Consider the following 17,709-nt stretch of genomic DNA (forward strand, 5'->3'; position numbering starts at 1 on the left):
CCAGTAACCTTTTTGGGCCGATCGAGAAAATAAATTCAATCCGCTTGCTAAGCCGGGCCGTTGTGTAGTTGCGTACTTGCGTAGAGAAAACTGGGCCCAGTAGTATTTTCACTTGCCTGTTCGTTGCTCTGGTTGTCGGCGCTGCTCCTCTATTTTGTCTTGCTCACGCAACCAATTGCTTGATCGCTCGCGCGTATCGTCGTGTCTCACATGGCAATGGCATCTGCGTCTGCTTGGCTGCTACTTTGCTAGCGTCTCTGATCGCCTGCGATGCTGCTCGATCTTAGGTGCTCATGCATGCATGCTATTCATGACAGCACATATTATTTACAAAGATTGCATCATCATTTAGGCTAAAACCAATCGAACTGGTGAAGAATCATCCACCCCATCCATGATCTGCCCGATGATGCTGCCCTTGTCCTCGTCGCTCCACGGGTGTTCCTGCGGCGTCACCATCTCCCAGTCCCAGTGCCCCCGGTACCGAACATGCCCGGCCCTGAACATGGCGAGGCGGCGCAGCGCCGCCGTGCACGCTCCCACCACGAACCTGACGAGGCAGATCTGCCTCGACGTCCCCCTGAAACCAGCCACCACAAACTCCTCCAGGTGGCGCAGCCGAGGCGGCTCCGCGTCCGCGGGCGGCGGCCATGGTATCTCGTGACCACCGCCGCCGGGCTCGTCCTCGCCGTCGCCTGGCGCGATGATGTGGACGTGAAGGGTCTCGAGGGCCGGCGCCATCTCCAGGAGGCGGCGGATCTACGTGGCGTCCCAGGACGAGGGCACGTCGGCGACCAGCAGCCGCCTCAGGTTCGGCAAGAGGAATTCAGCCGCCGGCGGGGCGCTCGACGGCACGATCCATCTGTAAGGCCCGGTGAAGCGGATGACGAGGCTCCTTGTGCCCGGGGTGTCCTCAACGAACCCGTCGAGGTCCAGCTCGAGGACCCAGCCTAGCAGCAGTGGGTCGTCGCCGCAGTGCATGGTGATGTTCAGTTGGCTGAGGCGAGGAGCTGAAGTGCTGGTCTCGAAGAACACCCTAGTTCGAATCGAGGCTAGGCTCTCGAGTCGGGGGAGAGCCACCACCTGGAGCTGCCGGAACGCAATCCTCGACCACGAGCTCTCTCATCTGTGACCTGGGGGCGTCCACGAACACGACCAGCATTATGCCCTTGGCGCTGCTGCAGCCGCAGGAGACGAGGTGCAGCGTCTGCAGCTGCGGGCATGAGGTGAAGACGCCCTCGTAGGCCGCCGCGGGCGTCGACTCCGGCAGGTCTTGCAGGACGAGCACGGTGAGCGCGCCGTACCCGTGCAGGGGCGGGGGCACGCAGCCGGCGAGCCTCAGGCTCCGCAGCCGCGACTCGCGGGGCGCCTCGCACAGGCCATGGCTAGGGAAGGTGTGGACGTCTCTTTCTCCTCGACGTCGACGGAACGTTGGCCTGGCCACGGCCTCGAGGTCCTCGACGCCCCAAGCGTCGACGGCCTCCGCGACGAGCCGGTTCATGAACCCGGCGGCGGCGGCGCTGCCGGTGATGAAGAACTCGAGGCGCAGCCTCGTGACCCTGCGGCGAGGTCCCTCCAGGAAGCTCGCCGTGGAGCGGGTGAAGGCGCGCATGGCGCGGCGCTCGTACCGCCTGATGTTGGGAACCAGCTCCAGGCCCAGAGCGCGGGGTCTGTAGTGTAGAACGCTTCGATTGGCGCAGATGTCGTTGTAGAGGTAGACCCATCGGTGGTACCGCGGCGGGAGCATGTCGCCGGCGCTCAAGGCGAGGGCGCCGAGCTCGCGGGGGAGGTGCGCCCAGCGCTTCGAGAGCGACCCGGTGCCGAGTGCCGAGTGCCGAGCGGGTGTCGAGACGGCGCAGGATGAGAAGGAGAAGGTCGTCGGGGAGGGCACTTATCCGGTCCTCGCAGCGGACAGCCAGCGCCCGGCGCCGGAGCAGGATTTGACCGGCCTCGCTGCTTCTCCTCGCCATTAGAGAGGTACCTCCACCTGCGCGACGGACGAACCGAGTAGCGACAGGATGCGCCTGCCTCGCGGCCGCGGCGGCAAACATTCATAGCGCCGCCGGGATCGACATAGAAACCTGTTCGGACTAGGCCCGCCGGACAAGCTTGCGGCATTGCGTGGACCAGCGCCTCCGAGACGGACTAGGAAGGGAGCGCCGCCGGCGATGCTGGAGCGCAGGTTAGGCTGAAATTACCTGACCAAGCTTCAGAGAGGGGCCAAGGCTGAAGTTATATTTTATCCCGCACATGTAATACATGCGCCCATGAATTGGCTCCTACTGGTTTGAATTGGGACACAGATCATGCATACAAATTTTTGCGTTGATCCTCTTCCAGTTCCAGATTTTGTGAGGTTCGGGTTCATGATTTTGTAAGCTCCAGTTCTCCTTGCTCCACCGTAGGCATGTTCGTACCGTTCCTGGCTCCCGCAACCACTCCTATCGATCATGCAAGCGGCACTTGCAGTCCACGAAAAGAACAAAGTTAAAAAAAAATTGCAGGGCAGGCAATGTCACCTTTCATCGAGATTGCGCAGCAGATGTTCCTCTGAAAAAAACCCTCGCTGATGAATGAAAGATTCAACTGGCCCTCTGACCCTATTCTAGGCCTCACGATCGATTTACCATCTAAAAAATGCTAATAAAGAGAGCATACTGCATTTCCTACACTACAAGGGGCTTCATAATAGTACTTTAGGTTCTAGCTATGCACAGTGCTTCACGGATGCAGACATCTGGTTCTGCATGACAGTTTCTCCTTTGGTCAGCGTATCTGAAGATCACTTTGCGTGGCGTCGTCCTAACGCTGCACTACAAGACACGTCCATCTTACTGTCAGAGCCAATTAATTTTTCAGAATACGCAAGAAATGAAAACTACAAGAACATATAGAGACAAATAAAAGCACAACGGAGCAAGATCGATCTCTACCTCCCTGCTTGATTACAAAGTGATCTGCGTATTGATCGATTGATTACCTGAACTACACGGTGTGGGAGAAGGCATCACGACGAGGGTTGCATGTTGTAGGCGAGGGGCGCCGCCTCGCTCTCGTTCGAGTGCACCGACGAGCCGTCGTCGTCCTTGTCCTCCCCCGCGGCGGCGCGGTCCTCCCCGAGCACGGTGGTCTCGCCGAACCGCACCCGGCGCGCGGCGCTGCTGGCGGTGGGGGACCTCCCCTCGGCGGCGTGCCTCGCGCTGCGCGCGCCCTTGAGGCTCGTGCTGCCCGGCGCCGGCGCCACGGCATTCCTCGACGACGCCTGCCGCTCCACGTTGCTCGCCGCCGCCGCCGCCGCGCCCGAAGAGCAGCGGCACCGGTACGCGAACGTGGCGATCCAGAACGCCCAGGGCAGCGCGACGAGCCCGAGGCCGGCGGCCGGCAGCCAGGGCGGCACATCGGCCGGGGGCAGCGTGAGGTAGAGCACCAGGCAACCGCCGCCGGCAAGCACGGCGAGGAGGAGGAGCACCGCCACCACCCACACGCACGCGCTCCCCGCCGGCCGCGCCTGATCCGGCTGCTGCCTCTGCGGAGGGCCGCCCATCGATCCCTCCCGATCGGATCCAAACCGATCAAACTGGCAAGAAACCCAACAGCCTGATCAACAAATAAATTGCGACGCAACGGCACTTGTTCTTGAAAGATCAGATGAGCGCCGTCTTCACAATGTCATCGACTAACTAATTTGCATCTCCTGTTCTTGGACGCCGATGGTCTGAGATCTCCGAGAGGCAAAATGTTTTGATCTTTGATGATGTCGTTGCTCTTGTGGCGCATGTCTGAGAGGAAGTTGGAAATGTTCAACCAAAGGTAACTGAAAACTAGGGAGCGGCAGTTGAGGACGCACCCTATAATAGAATATACCCGTGCATCTCGTGCGATAAGATTTATTCATTTGCAAACAAGTACCTGAATTACAACTGTTGCTCCTTGAGTTTTCATAGTCTTCTATTATCTTATTATTTGGCCAACAAACGGAGCCTCCACGTTCGCTCTTAAGGCCTAAAAATTCTCACATTAATTGAAGAAAAATAGAAAAATAAAAATTACCCACCACTGCCATATCCTCATAACATTATTAATGCTCAACGAATCAAATTATTATTATAGGTAGATCATAGTTGAATTGTTTTAATCAATAATAAGACATAATTTACGATAATAAACATGATGATGTATGGTAAAAAAAATAGTATACCCTTTAAGTAAGGATACAACGACATGCAAAATTTTGAATTTCAATACTAGCCGCGCAAATGCGCAGGCTATACGCCTAGTTTGAATATATAAACAAAGCTAACGCAGATTTGTATTAATTTGCAAATTGCAGCCTCGAGCTCACACGGTCACACTCCACTCACATAAGTATAGTCGCAGAAACTAAAAGAAAAAAAAAGATTTAAAATTAGTTGGCTGATACAACAGTCGCGTGTTTATCCACAGATTTGGCATGGAGGCCAGTGATCAACTCAGCCTCAGCAAGCTGTAAAGCTCCTTCATGTACATGCTCTCCTTGTCCTTCGTCTTCCTCTTCTTGGAGAAGAGCACGCCATTGGTGAGGGGAACAACCAGCGGCACGATCGGTTTCTGCTTCTGCGCCTTCCTCGCCGCCACCACTACAGCGCGGCCGCCGCCGCCGCCGCTCACCACCGCCTCCCTGTCGGCTTCGCCGAGCCTTAGCAGGTGGCTCAACTGCGGCCTGCTGGGGGCGCGGCGCTCAGCCCACACCGCGAGCGCCATGTCGCCACTGCGGCCCCTCTCGATGCTGGCGCGCGCCGCAGCCGCGTTGTCGGCCTCCATGTGCGCCACCTTGGAGAGCGCCCGGTGGAGCTTCGCGTTCAGCGTCGCCATGGACAGCTCCATGTCGGACAGCCTCCTCTTGAGCTGCGACACCTCCTGCCTCGTCCTGGCCGCCTCTTCCTCCAGCTTCTTGATGGAGCTCAAGACCATGAGGTCGGCTTCCTTGCGCTCCTGCTCCTCGTCGTAGTTCGCCAGCGATGATGATGAGGCGAAGAAAGGCGGCGAAGTAGGCACCAGGTACATTGGCACATCTTCTGAAAGCGATCTTGGCACCGGCAGTTCGTTTGAAGTAGTCCTGTTGTTGCTGCTGCTGCTCCCTTCTAGCTTGGCATTGAAGGTGACACTTTGCTTGGAGTAGCTTTCCCTGGGGTGAAAACCAGAAGCCCTGGCGCCATCACTCCGCTCGAGCTTCTCATCCGAAGCGGCAACGGCGATGCCATCTGCCTTGGGGTTCACCTCCCTGCCGACACGATGGTCGCCATGGCCACCACCATTTGGCATGATCTGTGCCTGCCTGACGAGGATGCGCTCCCCAAACACAGCAACCGCTTCCTTGACTGACCTGAAGGCGCGCGAGGTGTCGACCTCTCCTCGGTCCGACGCAGGCGCCATGCCGCTGCAGCAGCTTGCAGGGATGGCGTCCCGGCAGCCTATGAAGGGGGACAGGGAGGCAAGAACAAGAGCTCCTGGAGGGGTTTTATGGAGTTGATCAATGGCGGCTTGCTTTGCTTCCACTACAATGGCGGATAGGATTGTCAATGCCAGCAAGCAAGACGCTAGACTCGCCACCTAATAGGATACTTCAAGTAGAGACGAGGGAGAGTACAACGAGCTGAAATAGGAATGCTTTCTGCGCAAAAAAGGGGGGACGCTATCTCGTGCTGTCCCAGGAATGTACAACATGTCTAGATATATCAGATACTACTGTACAACCTTTACATTGTGGGAGTGGTTGGCAGAAATCATGGTGCTTCACTTGTAAAACAAACAGATATGTGGCCTATTTTTACAGATCTGGGCATTTTATCTTGGCACCCTTGCAAGGGCATCAACCATATTTCTGTTGACAGGCATGTGAAATCAACCACAGGGTGGTACAAGGTACATTTCATTCTTTGTATCTCAAGGTTATGGTACATTGATGAGCTCAAGAAAATCGGACTACCCGTGAAAGCACCAGTAAAATGATAAATATACCCATCCTTACACACCTATTTGAATTAAGGAAAAAAAAGATAACGAAGAATTTATTGAAGAACAAGCCAATGATGAGAAGGTAACCAGCAGAGAAAGTTACCTGATGCTAACACTGGTGACGGCTTAAATCCACTATTCCAAATGACCAGACCACATTCTACACATCTACTGTCAGGTGAGAAACACCCAATTGTGCTTGTCCAGGGAAAAACAATCCATGGGTATATCTAAAACGTAAGATCCTTAGGATCCTCAATAATCTTGGAGAGCGTTTGCAGAAAAGCAGCAAGATCAGCTCCATAAGTAACTCGATGATCAGCGGTAACATTGACCTAGATGTATTGATCAGGTGGGAAATTATCAAATTATAAGCAAACAAATCGCCAATACAAGATCAGCTGGTGAGAACGTATAACGTTAGAAGTTCAAATGGTACAAGTAATTTACCTGCATTTGGTTCTTGATCCCAATTCTACCATCTTTTGCACCAACAACAGTTGGTTGTGATGCTCCAACAGCCATGATTGCTCCCTATTTTCAGTAACCCAGATACTTCAACAAGGTGTGGGGCAATGTATGAAAATAGAAACGGAGGGGGGGAAAATTATTCTTACAGTTCCAGGTGGCAAGATTGCATCAAATCTATCAACTCCAAACATGCCAAGATTTGAAAGAGTAAATGTGCCTGTAGATTGAACATGAGAGGCTATTAGCATACACAAATAACTCAGTGCATGCCTGTTGTGCTTAATACCCATAGCATTAACAAAGCAAAAGAGATAACAAATAGAAATATAGGAAGCTCAGCAAGTTAATATCCAATCAGTCAAATTTTAGCCAAGACAATAACTATGAGACATCAAAGCGTTTTTTTTGTTTGTTTCAAAACAAAACATCAATGAAGGTTAGATCAGTAGGACATTAGTGGGGTGTTCAGTTTCAGGAATTAGTTTTAATAGATGGGATGGTCCGCACTGCATGAGTTGACCCCATGATTATTGGTGATGGATGTACCCATTCTATTCCTCAAATCAAACTAAGAATGTGAGTGAGACAATGATGGATCACCTCATTCCCCAAATCAAACCCCATTCTATTCCCCAAATGGTGAATAAGTAAATGTTTTCATGATTTTAATTTCATGCCCGCAAAGATTTTAGAATTTCAATCATGCTATTTTATTAGGGAAATAAATGAGCTTCACTCCAGTCTACCATAACCATTTGGACTGTACCATATTTCACAAGCAGGGAAACAAACATCAGATTGCTCAAAAAGATCTGGGTTAGGTCTGCCAATTTGACAAAACTGACATTCAAATGAATCCTGGACATGCCCACTAAGAAGGTTGATCTATCACAGGCATGCTGCTTATTCTTTTCATTCTGAAGAGGCATGCAGAAGAGGGAGCAGCTGGAAAGAAAATCACAAAAGAAGGTATACTCCACGAAAGCAATACTACATACAGGTATAACTTGACAAATATCTGATGCATCGTCTTACCCTTTCATTTATTTCATGAGAACCAATAGATCATGTCAAATTCTGCATGCCATAAATCATGGCTAATTACACCGTGTACAGTTGGTAAGTGCGTAAAGTTGAAATTATAATCAAATGCCTGTTAATAGGCCCTGTTCCCGATCTCATGTAAACAAACAAACAAATGATTAACTCTACATAACCATACCATTAACAGTACTTCTCATATGTTTCAACAGTTTTGCAACTTTTTAATTAAAAAGAGCATTCTACTATACTCTAGAACTGCAGATAATGGAGTATGGATCATTATGGTGGAACACCTACATTATAATATTAGAAGGGCAGAGGGCAGAAAAGTACTGAAGAGGTCACAGCCAAGAAAAACTATTGTGGCATGTGGTACTCTTATGGATATCGATACCAGGGCTAAAATTCTTGGTAGATAAAACTCATCAGAGGTCACTGCCCACTGATTAATCCAATAACTAATAATTTTTGGCTTTCTCCGAATTCATGAACAAAGGTTCCATACAAATATTGCAACTCGTAACTTGCAACCAGCCAAAGAAATCTGAAATTACTTGCAAAATTCAGAGAACTCCCAAATTTCTGAACTTCTTAAGTCAACCAAATTTGATCCGGATCCTATTTAACTGGTTTGTTTTGGCAGGTTTTTAACAGTGTAGTCGGGACAAACCAAGATGTCTGGTTAATGGCAGAAACTAGCTGGTACAATGAAACCAAGATCGTGATTCAGCTAAGAGATGCAACCAGATGTTAACATACCACAGACTACAGAACCATAGACAAATATAAGTATATGAAAATATGAATCTTAACTGCCATTTCTTTCCCTCTCCCCCACATGAAGAGGACCACACTGTTACTTATTAGGCTAAGAACCAGGGGAAGTATCAGGATTGTATCAGGGATTTATTGTGTCTTAGAGCGTGTTTGGGAGCACTCCAACTCCAGAAAAATAACTCTGGAGTAGCAACTCCATATTTTTACAACTCCACTCTACAAATTCTACGAAAACATAGATTTGATAAACATGTTTGGCTAATTGCATAACTCCAGCTCTAGGAATTAGATTTTTTATTGTGAATAGTCTGTTGTACCCTTGTGAGTGGGGCCGCATGTCAGCCTCTCCTCTTCTCCCGTTATCTTCCTCCTCTGCTCATGAGCGCAACAAAACAACGGTCGTCGGCCATGCCCATAGCTCCAGCACCTACCGGCTATGGCCGCTGGCAACCATGCTCCGGAGGGGAGTGGGTGGTGGCTCATAGACGACAAGGGTTACGACATGAGCACCAGTAGCTTGGAATCTCCCATAGCCCGCATCGGCCACTAGCGATTTCACCTCCGCCCCCTCGGAGCTCGGCCTCTCCAACAAAATTCTAACCCCGGTCATTCCTGTCCCCAACTGACACCTCAAATCAAATCCCCGGCCGCGTCTTGCTCCCCATCCGCCGTCGCGCCGAGCTCCCCATCTACCGCCGAGCCGAGCTCCCCATCCTCCTCACCATGTCCTTGGATGTGGCGAGCTCGCGCCAGCCGCGGAAGGGGCGGCAGGAGACAGCGGCTTGGGGTGCTGGCTGCGAATCGGAAGAGGGAGCGGTTGGAGGCAGTGACTGCGGATCAAAAGAGGAGGGGGCGGCGGGAGGGGAGACGGGGACTATGGCGCGCTGGGAGAGAAGAGAACGGGAGGGAGGGGACGGAATGCTGGGACGGAAGACTTTTCTTTTTCTGCTCGCGAACCGGTACAGGAGATGTGATGTGTAATCAGTGGCATGGTGGGTAAATACTCAGCAACTTCATGAGAATGTTTATACTAGTTGTTTTTGGAGCATCTCTTGAGGAGCTCCAAGAAAAATATGGAGTTGGCCCTACCTCCAGGTTTTTTTTTTCCAGAGTTGGAGTTGTTGGAGCTGGACACGTTTGGCATGACATGTTAGTGGAGTTAGTGGATTTCTTGGAGTGGAGCTCTCCCAAACACGCTCTTAACAGCAGAATAACAGATATTAGGCTAAAACAGGTCTAGTTTACATACTATTGGTGTATATGAGCCCATGTATAGAGGCCCATCTAGAGACCCATGTATAGGAACTATATCCCACCCTTCTATGGTTTGGAGAAATACATCTGATTATTCTCTCCTACATGGTATCAGCTAGCTTTCTCCCTCTCTTCCTCCTCTAGCTGCAGTCGCCGCCGCTGGCACCATGGCCGGCCGGCTGCCGGTGCCGCCCCTCCTTCCCTTCTCCTCTTTCCCTCCCCTGCCCTCTACTCCCGGCGCCCCCTCTGCTCCCGGCCTGGCGCGGCCGGGGCCCCAGGGCGCCACCGCCGCCTCTGCTCACGGCATGGCGCGGCCGTGGCCCCTGGGCGCCGCCGTCGCCTCCCCTGCTTCAGGCGCGGTGCGGCCGTGGCCCCAGGCCGGCGCCGGCGCCGCCCTTGCCGCCGTTCCCGGTGGCGCAGGGGTCGGCGCGACCGTGGGCGCCGGCGCGGACTCTGTGCAGCCGCCCCACGCCGTCGCACTCGCCGCCGCCGGCGCGGGCATGGCCGGCATCGCGGGCGCGAGCCCCGCCGAATCCACCGCCCCCAGTGCTCATCCGGCCGTGGGCGCGGGGGGGGGGGCACCTGGACGCCGCTGCCGCCGCCCCCGGCGCTCCTTGGGCCGTCCTGGGTGCAGACCTGGCCGCCGCCGAACCTGCCGCCACTCCTCTGGCCCCGCCCATCGCCGCCGCTGCCGCCGCCCTCCGCGCCGCTATCGCCACAGCCCAGGGTGCGAGGGCCGCGGGCGCGGGCGTGCCTGGCGCCGCCGCCGCCGCCCAGGCCACCGCCGCTGTCGCCGCCCTCCGCGCCGCTGTTGCCACAGCCCAGGGCGCGGGGGCCGCGGGCGCGTGCGTGCCTGGCATCGCCACCGCCGCCACCTCCCCTGCTCGTGCTGCGCCAGCTCCCGCCCCTGCTGCCGCGGCCGGTGCGGGCCCTGCTGGTCCGGCTACCACTGCGCAGCTTGTGTGGCTCCAGGCTGCCACTGCCCCCTCTTCTCCATGGCCTGGGCTCGGTATGCCCCCCGCGGACGCGTCGTTCGCCGCCGCTGCTTTCCGCGGGCAGCAGCTCGCCGCCGGAGCTGCTACGGCCGACGCCACTCTCGCCGCGGCCCTCCTCGCTGCCAAGTCCGAGGCTTCGGTGGCTCAGGAGCGAGTCCGCGAGCGCTCCGCGGCCGACGCTCTCACTCGTCGGGTCGCCGCGGAGAAGCACCACTTCCTTGTCCCACCCGTCGTCCCCCTCACCGAGCACGGCACTTCGTCCTCCCACCAGGCTCCGCCCTCTGGATCTGGACCTCGGTTCGACTCCCTCCTGGAGGTACATCCTGGCCATCCTTCAGCACCCCATGGCCAGGGCACCTCCCGATGTGGCCGTTTCAGGGTCGGGGGGGGGGCTCGTCCTCAGCCCCAGCGGAGGCCATGCTCGCCGGTGCTGCTCCCCTGTTCGCGCCGTTCTGGACCCCGCCCGCTCAGCCCAGCCAGCAGCCGACCTAGCCTGGGGGGTGGGACCAGGCTGCACTAGCGCAGTCCTTCAACGCCATGGGGCGGACGCTGCCAGTCAGCACCGAGTAGATCGCCGACTCAGGCGCCTCCTTCCATACCACCCCAGATGCCGGTATCCTCTCTTCTGTCCCGACCCCCACACCCCTCTTGTCCTTCTTCCATCATGGTTGGTGATGGGTCTTGCCTTCCTGTCACCGCCGTGGGTTCTGCTCCTGGTTCTTTTCGTCTTCCAAATATCCTTGTTGCTCCTCGGATGGTTCATAACCTTCTTTCTATTCGTCAGTTTACAGCTGACAACTCTTGTTCCATCGAGTTTGACTCTTCTGACCTCACTGTAAAGGATTCGGCCTCCCGGCGTCCGCTCCTCCGGTGTGACAGTGCAGGGCCCCTTTACACCCTTCGCCTTCCGTATTCCGCTACACCACTCTCGCCTTCTTCGTCTGCCGCCTTTGCCGCGACGCCGTCTTCCACCACCTGGCACCGCCGTCTTGGTCACCCTGGCCGCGATGTTCTGGCTCAACTCAGTCGTAGTACCGATGTTCCTGGTACTAGGGCTCCTGCCGAGCACCTCTGCCATGCGTGCCAGCTTGGTCGTCATGTTCGACTTCTTTTTTCCTCTTCTTCTTCGCATGCGACGCATGCCTTCGATCTTATTCACTGTGACCTGTGGACCTCTCCTGTTCTCAGCCTCTCTGGCTACAAATACTATCTGGTGGTGGTCGATGATTTCTCACACTACTCTTAGACTTTCCCTTTGCGCGCCAAGTCTGAGACCTTCCTCACCCTCCTCCACTTCTTTGCATGGGTGTCCACTCAGTTCGGCCTCACCATTAAGGCCGTCCAGTGTGACGACCGTGAGTTCGACAACTCCACCTCCCGTTCTTTCTTCCTCTCTCGGGGTGTTCAGCTGCGTATGTCTTGTCCGTATACCTCTCCCCAGAACGGCAAGGCTGACCGGATGATTCGCACGACAAACGACGTCGTGCGCACTCTTATGATCCAGGCCTCTCTGCCCCCACGCTTCTGGGCTGAGGGCCTCCACACCGCCACCTACTTGATTAACCGTCTTCCGTCCACTGCTTCTCCTGCTCCCACTCCACACCACGCTCTCTTCGGTACCCCCCCTCGCTACGACCACCTTCGGGTCTTCGGGTGTGCGTGTTACCCTAACACCTCCGCCACTGCTCCTCACAAGCTGACGCCCCGCTCGACTCGTTGTGTGTTTTTTTGGTACTCCCCTGACCACAAGGGGTACCGATGCTTTGACCTCACCTCTCGCCGCGTCCTGATCTCCCGACACGTCGTGTTTGACGAGTCGGACTTCTCCTACTCCACCTCCTCCACACCTTCTTCTGACCCCGAGTTGGAGTCCCTGTTTCCGACTAACCCGGTGGTTCAGCCACCTTTACTTGTCTGCCCTTTCCCTGCAGGTTTTCCCGGCACACCGGCACCGCTTCCGGTGATCCCTGTTGCGCCACGCGCGGCCCCGGCGCCCGCTGTTGCGTCACGCACGGCCCCATGACCTCCTGTCGTGCCGTGCGCGGCCCCGGGGTCTCCAGCTGTGCCACGCGCGGCCCCGGTGCTTCCTCCTACACCTGCGCGGTACGCTCAGCCGGTGCAGGTGTACCAGCGTCGTTCGGTGCCGACACCGGCGCCGCCGCGGTACGCTCAGCCAATGCAGGTGTAGGAGGAGGCGCCGCCTCCGGCTCCGGAGGCTCCTGCGACGCTTACACCGGTGCCGTCGCCGCCGCCGCCTCCGCCGACTCGCTCTCGAGTCGAGCCGGAGGTGTACCACCCACCAGTCGTCCATCGGGATCCTCGGCATATCCATCCCATGGTGACTCGGCGAAAGGCGTCTCAGACCGCGACTCTCTCTGCCACCGAGGGGGAGCCGCGGGTCTCTCCGGTACCCTCCTCTGTCCGCGACGCCTTGGCAGATCCTCACCGGCGTCGCGCGATGGAAGAGGAGTACGCGGCTCTTCTCGCCAACCAGACGTGGGACCTCGTGCCGCGTCCGTCTGGTTGCAATGTGGTCACAGGCAAGTGGTGGACGCACAAGCGTCGGGCTGACGGCACACTGGAGCGCTACAAGGCTCGCTGGGTTCTCCGGGGTTTCACCCAGCGGCCTAGTGTGGACTATGATGAGACCTTCAGTCCAGTGGTAAAACCCGCTACGGTGCGCACAGTCCTCGCGCTTGCGCTCTCTCGCTCTTGGCCTGTGCACCAGCTGGATGTGAAGAATGTGTTTCTTCACGGCACTCTGTCAGAGACTGTCTACTGCTCTCAGCCAGCAGGATTTGTGGACTCGAGTCGTCCGAATATGGTCTGCCGGCTCAACAAGTCCCTCTATGGTCTGAAGCAGACTCCTCGGGCTTGGAACTCTCGGTTCGCCATGTTCTTGCTGACTTTGGGGTTCACCGAGGCCAATGCTGACACTTCTCTGTTCATCTACCGTCGTGGGGATGAGACTGCCTACTTGCTGCTCTATGTTGATGATATTGTGCTCACCGCCTCCAGTCAGCAGTTGCTTGAGCGTGTCATCTCCTCTCTGCAGCAGGAGTTTGCTATGAAGGATCTTGGTCAGCTCCACCACTTCTTGGGCGTTACTGTTGAGACTCGCCCGTCTGGCCTGTTCCTTCACCAGCGGCAGTATGCACTCGACATTCTGGAGCGGGCTGGGATGACTGATTGCAAGCCATGCTCCACTCCTGTCGATACTCAGGCGAAGCTGTCTGCTGATCTGGGTGATCCCGTGGCTGATCCTACTGCCTACCGGAGCCTCGCCGGTGCCTTGTAGTACCTCACATTCACCCGGTCGGATCTCACATATGCCGTTCAGCAAGTCTGTCTTCACATGCATGATCCCCGGGAGTCTCACCTTGCTGCACTGAAGCGTCTCCTCCGCTACGTCCGTGGCACTGCTGGCTTCGGTTTAGTTCTTCACCGCTCTCCCACCTCTGAGCTGGTGATCTACACCGACGCTGACTGGGCTGGCTGCCCGGACACTCGCCGCTCCACTTCCGGCTACGCCGTCTTCCTGGGCGGCAACCTTGTCTCCTGGTCGTCCAAGCGGCAGCCGGTTGTCTCCCGCTCCAGTGCTGAGGCGGAGTACCGGGCTGTCGCTAACGGCGTGGTGGAGGCGTCCTGGCTCCGACAGCTCTTGGCGGAGCTCCACAGCCCGCTCGCCAAGAGCATGCTCGTCTACTGCGACAACGTCAGCGCCATGTACCTCTCCACCAACCCCGTTCAGCATCAGCGGACGAAGCACGTGGAGATCGACTTGCACTTCGTGCGCGACAGAGTCGCCGTCGGCGATGTTCGAGTACTCCATGTCCCGACCACCTCCCAGTTTGCCGACATCTTCACCAAGGGACTACCCTCCTCGACCTTCTCGGAGTTTCGCTCCAGCCTCAACGTAGCAGGTGGCTAGTTGTGGCTGCGGGGGGTATTTGCCCTTTGTACTTTCTTCTTGTCCAGTCTTGAACACGCTGCGACGGTTGTTCAGACTGCGGGGGGTGTTGGCTTTCTTGTTGTCCAGTCTTGAACACCGCTGCGCCGATAGTTCAGACTGCGGGGGGGTGTTGGTGTATATGTGAGCCCATGTATAGAGGCCCATCTAGAGGCCCATGTATAGGAACTATATCTCACCCTTCTAGGGTTTGGAGGAATACATCTGATTATTCTCTCCTACACATACCAGTTTCATACAGACAATTTAGGACCTGATATATATCACAGTAGTGGTATGGCACTTCATTCGGGTATCAGGGTAACACATATCAGTCACAAGGCATAAATATAGACGTTTCCACATTTTTCATACCATATCCAACTAATTATATGGAAACAAAACAAAACCTAGCATATACCGAATTCTGTTGTTCAGGAACCACTGAATATGCATTTGAGTAGTACACAACAGTTAAACCCTATAGCATCTACTCAGAACATAGAAAAGATGCACATCAATATGCTGTGGATTCAAGTTTGTATATGAAGCAGGGAAAATACCTGAGTTATACTCATGGGGCTGCAGCTGCTTTGCTCGCGCCTTATCTACCAACTCCTTCCATTTCCTTGACAGCGAATAAATGTCAACCTGAATAAACCAATAATGTCCACTTAGTAAAAAAAAAATATCATCACAGACAGCAGTATTCAGTACGCAAAATAACTACACTAAGTGCTGGACCTTATCAGCATCCTGAAGCACTGGCGTAATCAGCCCACCATCTATGGCCACTGCCACAGCAATGTTGATGCTACTGCTGTATGTGAAGCTCTTCCCATCCCTGCAGCTGGAGTTCACCACAGGATGCTGAACTAGTGCCATCGCCGTTGCCTTAGCCAATAGTGCTGACATTGTTACCCCCTTCGATTTAATCTGCGAAAAGCTTACTCTTTTATCCAATCTTCAAATTAATAAAACAACATTCCTAAATATTCTGAAAAGATGCTCACTTTCTTGTAGAGCTGATCAAGAGCATCAGTCGTGATGGTGTACCCGACTCTGAATGTCGGGACAGCAAGGCTCTCCACCATATTCTTGCTCACAGCAGCCTGCATTGTCGTGAATGGCACTGTGGAGCCCAATGGCACATCCGGCCGTGCAGCAGCCACTGGCGCCGCCTTCATGGGTGCAGCAAGCGCGGCCTCAACATCATTGGCCACAATTCGCCCACCTGGGCCTGACCCCGTGACAGAGAAAAGATCGACGCCGAGGTCCTGGGCCAGCTTCTTTGCGTAGGGTGACGCAACCACGCGCGCCCCGCCTTGTGCTGCCGGCGAGGGCGGCGCGGGAGCAGAGACTGCGATCGGTGCTGGGGGAGGAGGCGGTGGCGTGGGAGGGGAAGCTTCTTGGGCGGCGGTTTCTTGCGGTGGAGGAGGTGAGGCGGCGGCTCCAGAGGATGAAAAGGAGGTGGCCTGTGACTGGGCGGCCGGGATCTCCTCCTCAGACTCGGCGAGGAGCGCGATGGCGGAGCCAACGGGCGCGGACTCACCGGCGGGCACGAGGACGGCGGCGAGGAAACCGTCGTGGAAGGTCTCGACGTCCATGTCTGCCTTGTCGGACTCGACGACGACCACGGGGTCGCCCTTGGCGAGGCGGTCGCCCTCGGCGGCGGTCCAGGAGACGATCTTGCCCTCGGTCATGGTGGAGCTGAGCGCCGGCATAAAAATCTCCCGGATCTTGGCCTCGACCCGGCATCGGCGGCGGGACGAGGAGGGCGCTGGCGCGCCCGCGCGGCGGCGGAGCGCAGACGCCGAGGGAAGCAGCGTGGAGTGGAGGTGGAGGAGGCCGGCCATTGCGGGGTGGCGAGGGAGGGGGAGGAGAGAGGGGGGCGTGGCGGGGAGGCTTTGCGAGGAGTCTGATGAGATGGTGGCTGCTCGTTGCTGGCTGCCGCTGTTGTTGCCGCTGGCGCTGCCTTGGGAGTATCGGAGGCGCGGCGGATTAGCCGAGGACGATGAAAGGGGGTAGGAAAGGCTTGGGGCTTTGGGCTGGCCGCTGATTTGGGGATTGCTCAAGGTCCAACAACAAGACCAGTACTATTTTTCAGCCATTATTTTCTTTCTTTTTTCTGATGATGATGAAGCACACGTTTCTTATATTTTCAAAAATACGAACTTAATAAAAATTAATGCACCACTATTTTTTATGCTGATTTCTTCTCCATTTGTGTCGTTAAATATTTTCATGATTTGGAACGATGCAGGAAATATGAAAAGGGGCTATATATTTATCAGTAATATATAGTGATTCATGCTTGTGCTTTAATTGAATTTTGGGTAGGTTTGTATACCCCGGAGCTTCAAGGGCAACTTGCTGCGGGAGTAAAGATCATCCTCTCGTGCGCACATCGTGTTCTTGCTCGCCAGGTGCATACTACCATGCCGCTCCTGCATCAGGCAGTGATGGATACTGCAGCGGTGGCCGAGCGGAACCAGGAGGACAATGCGGTGGCGCAGCTGGGACTCTACAACCGTGTTCCTCAACTTCCGTCGAACGAAGATGACACAAGTGACCAGGAGGAGCTGTAGCGTGCTTCTACCCCCGTCAGTAGTCTGTGGGTGTTAAATAAAATAGATGGCTGTTTTGAATTTGTAATGGCTTGGGTTTCTCTCTGGTGATTGTTTCTGACTCCTTTATGGGCGCTCTTTTAGGGAGCCTAAGTCTGTTGCTCTAACCCCTGGATGCCTGGCTTGAATCAAGTTAGGCCGGGGGGTAGATGATGTCTAGAGGATTTTCCCTTTTGTTTTCCCTCTGTCTCTGTGCCCGTTCGGGTGGTACTTGAACTCATGTATTTCCGTTTCTTAATGGAAATGGGATAAAACTTCGATTCGAAAAAAATATTTATCAGTAATAGAATTTTTTATTATTAAACCATTCACTCTTCTAATCGCTGGATTGATATCCAACAGTACAGATTCGCCCATTCCTCCTAGTTCTCATGGTACAAGGTGGGTGAAATGACAAGATTTAATACGCCATTTTTGAAGGGGAAAAAAGATTTATATACCTATAACATAATTTCTCCATTGGATTAGAACATTATTACAAATTGGAAAGATATTTGCTTTTAAAATTGACGTGACAGGTATATAGCTATTATCATATGAAAGGAAAAGTTTAAGTCTACGAAGCACAAACAAATTTTGATACATAACCATGCTTATA

The 17,709-nt window shown here is 54.6% G+C and overlaps 3 protein-coding genes and 1 pseudogene across 4 annotated transcripts; all 4 read right to left on the bottom strand.

Moving 5' to 3' along the window:
• Positions 1-348: 348 nt before the first annotated feature.
• Positions 349-1,970, bottom strand: LOC120700362 (annotated as a pseudogene).
• A 1,037-nt stretch (positions 1,971-3,007) lies between these two features.
• LOC120700363 lies at positions 3,008-3,765 on the bottom strand. The gene has a single exon (XM_039984580.1). The coding sequence runs from the start codon at positions 3,542-3,544 to the stop codon at positions 3,008-3,010; it is 537 nt and encodes a 178-aa protein (XP_039840514.1). The 5' UTR covers positions 3,545-3,765.
• Positions 3,766-4,285: 520 nt separating this feature from the next.
• Positions 4,286-5,740, bottom strand: LOC120696876. Its single transcript, XM_039979899.1, has one exon. It carries the CDS (start codon positions 5,410-5,412, stop codon positions 4,465-4,467), a length of 948 nt encoding a protein of 315 aa, XP_039835833.1. The 5' UTR covers positions 5,413-5,740; the 3' UTR covers positions 4,286-4,464.
• A 135-nt stretch (positions 5,741-5,875) lies between these two features.
• Positions 5,876-16,523, bottom strand: LOC120696875 (dihydrolipoyllysine-residue acetyltransferase component 5 of pyruvate dehydrogenase complex, chloroplastic-like). 2 transcript variants are annotated; one of them, XM_039979898.1, is made up of 7 exons: positions 15,920-16,449; positions 15,498-15,883; positions 15,229-15,420; positions 15,048-15,135; positions 6,612-6,682; positions 6,445-6,528; positions 5,876-6,329 (listed from the first exon to the last, which is right to left on the bottom strand). In XM_039979898.1, exons 1-7 carry the CDS (start codon positions 16,338-16,340, stop codon positions 6,225-6,227), a joined length of 1,347 nt encoding a protein of 448 aa, XP_039835832.1. In that variant the 5' UTR covers positions 16,341-16,449; the 3' UTR covers positions 5,876-6,224. The 2 variants fall into 2 exon arrangements, with proteins under 2 accessions (XP_039835832.1, XP_039835831.1); XM_039979897.1 differs by having other exon boundaries at positions 15,498-16,523.
• Positions 16,524-17,709: the final 1,186 nt, after the last annotated feature.

The sequence above is a fragment of the Panicum virgatum genome, chromosome 3K (genome assembly GCF_016808335.1).
Source record: "Panicum virgatum strain AP13 chromosome 3K, P.virgatum_v5, whole genome shotgun sequence".
Lineage (NCBI taxonomy): Eukaryota > Viridiplantae > Streptophyta > Magnoliopsida > Poales > Poaceae > Panicum > Panicum virgatum.